This window comes from Sus scrofa, chromosome 7 (genome assembly GCF_054392235.1).
Source record: "Sus scrofa isolate SSC_HxYL_T2T_F1_AM1 chromosome 7, Sscrofa_HxYL_maternal_Yorkshire_Landrace_v2.0, whole genome shotgun sequence".
Lineage (NCBI taxonomy): Eukaryota > Metazoa > Chordata > Mammalia > Artiodactyla > Suidae > Sus > Sus scrofa.
The window spans coordinates 42,785,397-42,797,727 of record NC_139389.1 but is presented as its reverse complement, the minus strand read 5'-3'; the positions used below and the strand labels follow the sequence as shown (position 1 = coordinate 42,797,727).

Sequence of the window (12,331 nt, the reverse complement as noted above, 5' to 3'; positions counted from 1 at the left end):
TAAAATTAACAATAAAAAGCACTGTACATTTTTTCTTCCAAGTTTACTTTTTGTACTGAGAAGCTTTAAATATATAAAAAAGTTGAGAGGATATCATAATGACTACCCATATTCATCACTAGGTTTGACAAATGTTAACATTTTCCTATATCCACTTCATCTATTTTTTTACATCTACGAGCCTACTTGTTGGTAGTCCTTCTAGACTGGGTTTCATGTATATGCGTATTTTTTTTTTTCTTTTTTCAGCCATACCAGCAGCATATGGAAGTCCCCAGGCCAGAGATCGAATCCGAGCCACAGCTGCGACCTATGCTACAGCTGCAGCAATGCCAGGTCCTAAACCCACTAAATGGGGCTGGGGATCCAACTGGCACCTCCTCCGAGACAAGCCAGATCATTAACCCACTGCACCACAGTGGGAATTCCTAAATGCATTGATTTTTAAAACTACACTTTAGAAAGCATACTTACGAGGTCATAGTTATAGAGTGGTTGACATACTTTTTCTAAAGTGTACAAATATCTGACATTATCTTTTGATTCATTTGCTGTATCTGTGATTCTTGCATCCAACTCACGCCAATTCTAAGAAAAGAAAGTATAAGAATGAAGTATAGGAATGAAACATCCAAACAGATCAGTGTGCTAAGGTTTAATCAAGAAATTCAAGCTGTCTTCCCTAATCATACATATACTAAAATAGTAGATACTTAGATGTGATTGATAGATCTTTTTCTTATATTATTTAAGGCTAAGGTGACTGCAAACACCTTAAGTGACTTACTAAAACTGAAAACTCATTCTGTTTGTAATTAACATCTGTCTGTAGGCTTAAACCAGACCTGCTTCTACTTGGAGTGACTTTTCTAGGTTAGTTATTTGTGACATTATTCTGAGTCTTTCAGAATGGATCAAGTTACTAAAACAGAACATTATTTCAAGAAAATATTCCCATTAGGAAAGTGAACTTTTAATATCTAGCAAAAATATGCAGACACACTCAGGAACCATGGTAGATTGCTTCATCCAACATCTATACCAATTGATTAATAGCCATAGTAATAAGGAACTGCTAGAAACAGCACAAAATAATGTATGCAATTTTTTGAATGGGGAAAGATATAAACAGACAATTCACAGGAGAATAAATGCAAATAACCAATAAATTTAAAATATGTACAACTTCACTATTAATAATATAGAAAAGGCAAAATACAAGCCATTTTCTACACGTCAGAATGGCAAAAAAAATTTTAACTGATAATAGTAAGTATTAATAAAGGGAGTACACACCCTAGGGAAATACTTGCCCGTAGGCCTACAGAAGCTTTAACTGTAGTAAGTTTGTGAATGCATAGAAAAGGAACAATTTTCTTCAAGAAGTTAAACAGAGTTACTATACAACCCAGAAATACCACTCTTAGGTATATACCCCCACAAAATGACAACATATGTCCACACAAGAACAAGAATATTATACAAGAATATTCACAGTAGCATTATTCATAACAGCCAAAAGGTACAGACAATGTAAATACCCATAAACTGATGAACGAAATGTGGTATTATCTACACAGCAGAATATTATTCAGCTATGAAAAGGAATAAGTACTGACACATGCTACAACATGGATAAACCTTGAAAACAATACACCAAGTGAAAGAAGCCTGTAACAAAAGACTACATATTATATGATTCCATCTATTCAAAATGTCCAAAACAGGCAAATCTATAGAGATAAAAAGGAAATCCTGTGAAATTGGATTGTGATGATCATTATACAACTACAGATGTGATAAATTCATTGAATAATAAAAAATATGTATATATACATATATTAAAAAAGTAGATTGGTGGTTACTTAGGGCTGGCGTGTGGGGAAGAAGACAGGTGGAGGTGGGAGGTGACAGCTAAAGGGTGCAGGGTTCCTCTCTGAGGTGATAAAACTGCTCTAAAAGTAGCTGTGTGGATGGGTGCACAACTCTGGGAATATACTAAAAACCATTGAAGTTTAATCCTTAAATTTTATGTTAATTATATCCCTAAATGGGAGAAATGAATAGTATGTGAATTGTATTTCAAGACTGTTGAAAAAAAGAAAGGAAGCAATTGGACTGTATAAAAATAGGAAAATTATTAGATAAAATCTGGCACAGTAACATGTTAGAAAACCACACAGCTTTATCTGAGAGGCTTAACTCTCCAAGATATGCTGTTGCAGGAGAGAGGGGTTGAAGAAAAACAGAGTATGACACTTTGTAATTTCTAAAATTAGAAACACAAAACACATATATATTTAAAGGAAGAATAAAGAAACAGAAAGGGATCTGGAAAGAATAGAGCCAAACTGTTGAGAAATACAACCTCTAGGAAAGGAGATAGAATAGTGGAGATGAGGTGTACAATAGAAGGCATGTTTGCTTTTGACTTTCTATGTAGTTCTCTACTTCAGCGAGCCTCTGTTGACTTACATTTTCAAAAATCATTTTAAAATAGGAGTTCCCGTCATGGCGCAGTGGTTAACGAATCCAACTAGGAACCATGAGGTTGCTGGTTCAATCCCTGCCCTTGCTCAGTGGGTTAAGGATCCCGCGTTGCCGTGAGCTGTGGTGTAGGTTGCAGACGTGGCGGCTCGGATCACGCGTTGCTGTGGCTCTGGCCTGGGCTGGCGGCTACAGCTCCAATTAGACCCCTAGCCTGGGAACCTCCATATGCCGCGGGAGCAGCCCAAGAAATAGCAAAAAAAAAAAAGACAAAAATCATTTTAAAATAAATGGCCAGGAGTTCCCATCGTGGTGCAGTGGTTAACGAATCCGACTAGGAACCATGAGGTTGCAGGTTCGGTCCCTGCCCTTGCTCAGTGGGTTAAGGATCGGGCGTTGCCGTGAGCTTCGGCGTAGGTTACAGACTCGGCTCGGATCCTGAGGTGGCTCTGGCTTAGGCCAGCAGCTACAACTCTGATTGGACCCCTAGTCTGGGAACCTCCATATGCCACAGGAGCGGCCCAAGAAATGGCAAAAAGACAGAAAATAAATAAATAAATAAATAAATAAATAAATAAAATAAAATAAAATAAACGGCCATCACCCCACAGCAGTACTGTTGAAATGGCTGTGCAAAACACTGAGAGATAAATCTTCATTTCTATACTTCCTTTTCCTCTTCGAAAGTAATTATGGTAGGTGAGAAAGTCTTGCCCAAAGTTTAACGTTTCTAAATATATGATGCAAAGTATATGATGCAAATTCAAGAAGTGTAATTTTCCAGCTGGTTATTCTGAAGTATACCAAACTTGAATATACAAAGCCCTTTTACCTTTAAGAGTTTGGAGTGTGCAACATTAAGCACATTTATAACAGCCTTACAACTTGGTCCTTTAATCTGTTCAATGATATAATTGAATTTGGCTGACATGCGTTTCCAGTGTTCCAATTCTGTGAGTGGACCTGAGTCATCAGCTTCTTTTCTCATCTGCTCACTCTCAATAAGTACCTACAATCCAAACATTCATAGTACAAAAATTTTACTTTCTTCTTTAAAAAGCTCATTATTTACACCTTTTATAAGAAAGCTAAAAGTATAAGTAACATTCAACATTGACTAATATTAAAAACTCTTAGCAGACTAAGACTAGAAACAGCTAACATATACATGAAAATGAAATTTTAGAAAATAACACTTTAAAACCAAGGACAAGACAATTTTTCCACTATCATCACCTACTTCTATTCAACCTGGTCATGGAGACCATAGAACAAGATAAGTAAAGTAAACAAAAGGTAGAAGAATTGGAAATGAAAAAATAAAAATGCAAAATCACAGATGGAATGGTTGGCTATATTTTAAAAATTAAAGAATATCTAAAGACAACTTTTACGATTAACAAAAGGGAACCATTCAGTAATGTTTCTGGCTGTATATATAAATTATCAATAACATTTTTTATATGCTATCTGGCAATTTGAAAATGTAATTTCTAAAATAACAGCATTTGCTATAACAAATAATAACAATGATAACATATCTAGAGATTAACAAATGATGTGCAAGATCTTTTTTGGAGAAAATTAGAAAACTTACTTTCAGCACACAAAAGAAGACCTAAATAAATGGAGAGCTATACCATGCTCATGGATGGAAAAATTCAATAATATAAAGACGGCAATTTTCTCTAAATTAACATATACATTCAATGAAATTTCCAACCAAAATCTCAACAAGGTTTTTTTCATGATACTTAACAAACTAGTTTTGAAATTAACTTGGAAGAACAACTAATAATCAATGCATTTTTTTTAAGAAAAATACTGCAAGGGACTGGTCATACCAAATGCTGATTTAGTAAAAGCTCGAGAAATTAAAGCAGCATGATATGAGTGAAAAAACAAATCAGCAGTGGGATAGATTAAAGGGTCTAAAAACTTGACGGATATTACAAATTGGTTAGGAAAGAATGTATTATTAAATAAACACTTCTGGGACAACTGGCTAACCAAACAGAAAAATACAAAATTTGATTCCTATCTCATATTATACACACACTCAAAAATAATTTCATACAGATTAAAAACCTAAATGCTGGAAACGAAAAGGTGAAACTTTTTAAGAAAATAAAGAAGACAAAGATTAAGTCATAAAGAAAAGCGGGGGACCAAACATTATAATTGTAGGGAGAAGAAAAGGGACTTAAAGGTGGGAAGAGAAGTATATGGAGACGGCAAGGTGCTGATAATGCTCTCTATTTCTTAACTTTTCCAAAGGTTAAACAGGTGTTCATTTTACGATAATTTGTTTATTACTAATTTCATTACTATTCATTTGTTATTTATCTATTTATTTATTTTTGCTTTTTAGGGCCACACCTACAGCATATGGAAGCTCCCAGGCTAGGAGTCGAATCAGAGCTGCAGCTGCAGGTCTATGCCACAGCCATAGCAAGTTGGGATCCAAGCCATGTCTTCAACCTACACCATAGTTCATGGTAACACTGGATCCTTAACCCACTGAGCGAGGCCAGGGATCAAACCCACATCCTCAAGGAGACTAGTCGTGGTTCATTACCGCTAAGCCACAATGTGAATTCTTTGTTATTCATTTTTTTTAAATTGAATTTCTTCCTAACACTGGAGGAGGAAAGTGTTTCCTAATTAAAATAGGAACAGCATAAAGCTTCTAGTCACTGGTAGTAGCTAAACTGAGGCAGCATTACCACTTGCAACTAACATATTTACAGGAAAACATAAAACTTCTGCATGACTAAAGATGCCATACCAAGTGAAAATGCAGGACACAAAGGGGACCAGAAAAAGATTAACATCCAGAAATATTATTCAAACTCCAACAATTCAACAAGATCTCATCAAGCAGTCTCAAAGAAAATTATGTGAAGAATATAAACAGGCAATTCAACAAGGAGGAAATCTAAAAAGCCCTTAAACATGCTCAGCCTCAATACTGCTCAGAGTAATGCAAAACAAATCAAGATACCATTTCACACCCAGCATATTGTCAACCATTAAAAATCTGAAAATCCCAAGTGTAACAAAAGATTTGAAGACATAGGAACCCACATTTATCTCTGTAAAACAAATAAATTAATATTTTATTTGTAGTACCTAATAAAAGATCCATTCACTACCTTTCAGCAGTTCCCTGGGAAACTCTGGAACCTGTGCAAACAAGACCTGAACAAAGACATGCACTGAAGATGTATTACTATTGTTTGTAATAGGAAAAATAAACAGAAACAACTGTCTTTCTGAGGAAATGGATGAATAGCGTTCTCTACCTCCTTAACTAGAGGATAACTTTTTTTTTTTTTTGTCTTTTCTAGGGCCGCACCCACAGCATACAGAGGTTCCCAAGCTAGGGGCCCAATGGGAGCTGTAGCCACTGGCCTATGCCAGAGCCATAGCAATGTGGGATCCAAGCCATGTCTGCGACCTACACCACAGCTCACGGCAACACCGGATCCTTAAACCTCTGAGTGAGGCCAGGGATCAAACCTGCATCCTCATGGTTCCTGGTCGGATTCGTTAACCACCGAGACACGACGGGAATTCGAAATAGAGGATAACTTAACTAGACATAATTTAAATGTCTCTTAAATGTCTGAAAATCTATAGTAAGTGGATTTCTTCATAGAGGACTATCAAATAATGGTTAAGTGAATTAATTAAATTTACTTGTACCAACAGGAATGAAAGAGACTCTCAAATGAGAAAAAAACTATAAAAGGATACTTAATAGTATTATACCATTTACATAAAGATTTTAAACACAAATACACACTCTGCATTTTCATACATATAATTTATTTATATATAATATAAAGCTTATAGAGATGCAAATAAAAGTATAAAGCTTTCAGGGGAATGGAGGTGACAATAACATCAGGATAGTGGTAGCAGAGAAGGGCAGGACATGGAGGATATAGCGAAAATAAAAGGTCTGAAGCAAATATGGCAATGGCTAGTCTCTGACCTCAGCAGTAGTTACAGGGGTTGTTTGTTATATTATTTTTCGTATTTTTTTCTTTCTTTTTTGGCCAACACTCCAGGCCTTGGTGGAGTTTCCAAAGCCATCCTATTTTTCAACTCCAACTGCACTTCCCTCCTTCTAACAGTTCTGAGAGACATACAATTAGAAATGCTTTCTTCTAACTTTTGCTTGCTCAAGATTTTTCTCTCCTCGTCCTCATTCAACTGAACATTTTCTTCCCTAATTCCCCTGTCGTGCTCATGAACTAGAGATCTGTGGGTTGGCTTCCAGAGTCTTCTTTCTGTTTAGGGCGATTATACAGTATCTGGTTTGGGGTAGCATTTGTAGTGTAAGTTGGCACCCCTCAGAATGTTGACAGGGACCTCATTCTTATCACTACTTTTTTTACTGGCAGAGAAAATGAATTTGGCCAGAGAGCTGCAGACTTGCCACTGTAGTACAGATATGAAAAAGCCTAGTTTGAACCTCTCTGTTAATACAGATAATTCCATTGATCAACCAAGAGGTGTTAAGGGTCTAGCATTGTGGCTATAATCTCTTTATTGTGTCTTTTTCCTCTTTCTAATGAAGAGCATAAACAACATAAGAGGTATTGGAGGTAAATGCTGGTTACTCCTGATTCTTCATTATTTCATTCTCAAGCCTTATTGTTACGGTTTCCTCCTTTTTAATTATTTTTTTATATTTTTTTGGCCACACCATGGCATGTGGAAGTTCCCAAGCCAGGGACTGAACTCGCAGCAGCTGGATTTTTAATCCACTGTGCCACAAAAGAACCTCCTGGTTTCCTCCTTAAAGTGAGCAATATCTTAACGTTGATTGTAAGTGGTCCAAAGAAAACAATGATTTTGCACTAGAATCAAGAATAAGCTGTTTTGGAGTTCCTGTCTTGGCGCAGTGGAAACGAATCTGACCAGGAATGATGAGGTTGCGGGTTCGATCCCTGGCCTTGTTCAGTGGGTTAAGGATCTCGCCGTGCCCTGAGCTGTGGTGTAGGTCTCAGACGTGGCTCAGATCAGGTGTTGCTGTGGCTCTGGAGTAGGCCAGTGGCTACAGCTCCGATTGGACCCTAGCTTGGGAACCTCCATAGGCTGCAGGTGCGGCCCTAAAAAGACAAAAGACAAAAAAAAAAAAAAAAAAAAAAAAAGAATAGGCTGTTTCACAGTAGAATCTGGAAGACTCCTCTTCCCTTTACTTTTAGGGCCAAAATGCAGTGACTAGACACAGACGAGAACTACAATTCATACCTGATGTAATTTCTCAAGTCAGCTCACCTGTTCAATCTGTTTGTACCATATCATCAGCACGTCCTCTAGCTGACGAACAGTTTCCGAATTGCCAGCTGCAAGTGTTACTTCTTCAAAGGTATGCAGTTTGGAAAAATCAATGTTGTCGATCTTCTTTAACTCAACCGTTCCCTCAATACTGATTTTGGCACCTAAAAGGGAAAAAATAATATTGAAATGAGATGTTTAATGTCAGTGTGTTAAATGTCAATGTGTGGTTTCAAGTTGTTCTTACAAAATCATTAGGGATCTAATACTTATAGAAACAATTCTAGTTGATCATCAGATTTTTGACTATGACAATAAAATTATATAATTTAACAATATGAAATAAGTATGTATTTTAAAAGAGTCCATAATAAAGAATAAATTTTTAAATACAGTAAAATTTTTCAGAAATAATATAGGAAGAGAATCCTTCTACAATGGAAAATATAAAAGAAAACTCTCTTAGGACTGCAGAGCTGCCTGGAAAGAGGTCTTAAGGATTTGATATCTTATCTGTAGATCTCATAATTACTTTGATTAACATCTTCTTTTAAGATGGAAAATTTTCCCTAATGCTTATTTTTAGTGACATATCTTATACTTTTCTCATTTATAATAATTTATTAAACATTAGATATTATGCTTACCATCTAAAAATGAAAGGTATCTGTTGATGGTTTCAGTGAAAATGTGTTTTTCAGATTCTCCTTGCTGAGACTGGTTTAAAGCACCCCAATTATTTGTTGCCATAATAGCTGGTAGAAATATATTTGCCAGCATATTCCTAATCCCAACCAGGAGTCCTTCGGATGCATCCAGAACAGTAAATAGCACTTCCTGAAAGGGCAGTGATCAAATGTTATTTTATATGTTGATTCCATTAAAGAACTGAAAATCATAACCTCCTTTACATTACAATAGTCATGGATAATACAACTTATAAACTATTAGGAAAACTCAAGCGGTGAGTCTTAAGAGTTCTAAAAATCAACAAACTTATATTCTGCCCATATTTAACCATTCACATGCTTGCTCCTCAAGTAAAGTTTCCCTGGTGTTTTAATTTCTGCCTAGGGAAGAGGATATGGCCTGGAGCATGTACAATATGAGGGAAATGAAACTGAGCCTCCTGCATAAACAGAGTTCTCGGTTGATAGTTGCCCTGTCCCTGAAAAAGGGCTCAGAAAAACTGTCAGTCCAGGCAAAGAGCAATGAAACTAGCTCTCTGCCCAGAAATTTGGATGGAAAAAACAGAGGTCAAAGGGCACAAACTTTCAGTTCTGGGGATCTAGTATACAGCACGGTGATCATATTTAGTGATACTGTATTATATACTTCAAAGTTGCTAAGAGCATAGATCTTAAATGTCATTACCAAAAAATAAAAAATAAAAAAAAGGTAATTATGTGAGGCAACGGGGGGTGCTAACTAAGGCTGTGGTGGTAAGCATTTCACAATACATACATGTATTAAATCAATTCTTTGTATACCTTAAACTTACATAATGTTACATGTCAACTACATCACAATAAAGCTGGCAACAATGTTTATACATTTGAAAAAAATGTAAACATACTTCATGAATATTTTTTGTATTTATAGAGACATCATTGCGACAGCGAACAAAAAACACACACAGTCCTTTTAGTTTCTCTGGAGCTGCATTGTCTATGTACAGTCTCATCATTTTTGCCCCTTTGGTTGCTCCAGCAATAGTTCGACCACATTCTGAAAACAAAAGTCAAGAACTGAGCACACAATCACATAACAGATCAAATGTGATAAATTACTGTGGGTCTTACGCCCTTGTTCCTTGCTATACTAAGAAGTTTTCAATATGATTGTGGAATAAAATTTTTTTGCCTACAAAAGGATGTCAGTAATTGCATATCTTAAATTACAACCCCTCTGGTGCCTTTCCCTGAGGTCTGCTCTTTTCTCCTTTTGTCCTGGCCTCAGACAAAACTTTCATGCAAACTCTCCACTTATCCCACCCTTGACCCTTTACCTCCCTAATACCTACCATCTTTCATAGCTTACCCGAAATGCCTCTTCTATGGGAAACCTTCGCTGACTCCCCCAAGAAGATCCTGTCCCCTACTAAGTACACTCATAGCACCTGACTGATATGAAAATCTTTCTTGAACTAATTTCAGTGAAAATTTATCATTTAATTAGAAGTCTTTCTTCATTGTTTAAAAACTATTAATAATATGAGAATTCTGTTAGATGGCTGGGTGCAATATTAATAAGCAAAAAATCAACAGTCTTCCTATTCACAAGCATAACCAATTTGAAAAATGATAAGAGAATATTTTAAATCCTTATCACAAAACCATAAACAACTTTTGTCTGCCCAGCTGTCCTTCCTTGGGGTTTGGGGAATTCTCCTGTCCTGTGATTCTGGAGTTCACCAGTCTCAGAGCCCTGCAGGGGTACGCATGTGAAAACTAGACTAATTAGACTCTCGGAAAGACTGTAAATCTTGAATGGAGCCACACAAAGATAAAAGGGGATCTGAGCAAGGTCAATTTATTGATGAATCCCAAAGAAACTGCCCTGAAATCAATGGAAATGCTCTACTCCTGTTTTTTTCCCAAGACCTGATTTTTCAACTAGTTCTAAATTTTGTCAGCTACCCAAACATTTTAACTTTTTTGCTCATATAAGCCAGAGTCCATATCTGCTGCTTGTAGCCAAAGGATCCTGAGATGAATGTAGCAATGTAAGAGCTCGTTCATGGAGGTTGGCACAGAGTCACCTTTACCCTTAATATTCTCCCCTTTTTCCTTGATGAGAGAACCTGAATTTGCTGCACTTAGCAATCTCCACATTCCCAGGGAGACAACTACGTTTTCAGCTTCTCTGGCCCCTAAGATAGTCATGTGACACAGTTCTGGCCAATAAGACATAAGAAACTTGAGCTTTCCTGATAAAGGGGAGAGGTGTGACTAGTAGGGCCCTTTCCTACACATGTCTTCAAACTGAGCATGACGTCCAGAGCTTCGTCTTATAACCATGTGGGACAAACATGAACACAAAGCAATGTGTTAAGAACAGCAGAATAGAAAGAAAAAAAGAACCTGGGTTTCTGAGAGCACTGCTAAGCACTTGAACCATTGCTAGCCACTACCTACCGAGTTATGAGAAAACCACAGACAGACCCCTTTTTGTTTAAGCCACTATTAAGATTTACATTACTTACAGCTGAACATATTCCTGGCTGACAGAGTCAACCAATTCTGGCTTCTAAAGTCCAAATACAGCTTCACCCTGGAATACTCTATAGCATCTTCTTTTTTTTTTTTTTTTTTTGGGGGGTCTTTTCATCCTTTTAGGGCCTCACTCGTGGCATATGGAGGTTCCCAGGCTAGGGCTCTAATCGGAGCTATACCACCGGCCTACACCAGAGCCACAGCAATGCCAGATCCAAGCCACGTCTGCAAACTACACCACAGCTCACAGCAACCCCAGATCTTTAACCCACTGAGTGAGGCCAGGGATCAAACCCGAAACTTCATGGTTCCTAGTCAGGTTCCTTTCTGTTGTGCCATGACGGGAACTCCTACAGCATCTTTTAAATGAGATATGTTTATATTTAATGACATTAAAAATGTGTAGCCTATACTGTCAAGTCCAAAAAGCAACTCAGGAATAATAAAATATGTTGGAAGTTTCCTTGTGGCACAGTGGGTTAAGGATCCTGGGTTGCCACCACAGGTGTGGCATAGGCTGCAGCTGTGGCGCAGTTTTGATCCCTGGCCCTGGAATTTCACCGGAAAAAAAGAAAAAGAAAAAGAATAAAGTTGTTACATAATCACATTTTTTAAGTGATAGTTTACATGTTAGCACATGCATATAGAAAAGACCATGTAGGAGTTTCCTGGTGGCTCAGCCGGTTAAGGATCCAGCATTGTCACGGCTGCGTTGCAAGTTCAATCCCTAGCCTGAGAACTTCTGTGTGCCTTGGGCATAGCCAAAAAAAGAAAGACATGTAGAGGAATATTAACTAAGCTGATAAATGTATTATATTTATAAATAACAAAAATAATCATTAAAAGAATGTTTACCCTATTTTCTGGCAATTCTGAGAATTCTTCATAAAAGGGCTCCTAATCCACATAGAATTAGCTTCAATGATATTCATGAGGCATATTATGAGAGAGCAAAGAGTTGTGAACAACCTAAATTCTAATAATAGATGTTCTGAAAATAATAATTATATCAGCCTACTGTTTAAAATTTAATTGTAGAAATGTATCAGTGGCGTGGAGAGAGAATATTATCAATTTTTAACAGCTACCATAAAATAATATGCAGAGCTGGATTCCATCTTTATAATGCATCTGTAAACTGTTCTTGTTTTTTAGTTCAAATATATTGGGAAAAAAAGGAAGCATATCATGGGTGAGGTGTCACAAGAAACGTAGTGTTTTTGAAAATAATCTAGAGAAGGCTGAACTAACTCTCATGGCTGTTGAGTTCCTTTTTCTTTCTGAAACTGGACTATTAAAAAAGGGTAAGACTTTTGGGGGGCATGAGGCAAAATTTA

The 12,331-nt window shown here is 36.8% G+C and overlaps 1 protein-coding gene across 1 annotated transcript in view; it reads right to left on the bottom strand.

Annotated features, from left to right (window-relative positions):
* The window catches only part of DNAH8 (dynein axonemal heavy chain 8), a 297,717-nt gene that overhangs the window by 264,305 nt on the left and 21,081 nt on the right, over positions 1-12,331 (bottom strand). Inside the window, exons 5-9 of the mRNA XM_084967979.1 lie at positions 9,356-9,507; positions 8,427-8,616; positions 7,780-7,943; positions 3,320-3,496; positions 475-588 (exon numbers count right to left, since the gene is read on the bottom strand). Coding sequence (XP_084824105.1) covers positions 475-588; positions 3,320-3,496; positions 7,780-7,943; positions 8,427-8,616; positions 9,356-9,507 — 797 coding nt within the window. The remainder of the gene's footprint in view (positions 1-474; positions 589-3,319; positions 3,497-7,779; positions 7,944-8,426; positions 8,617-9,355; positions 9,508-12,331) is intronic.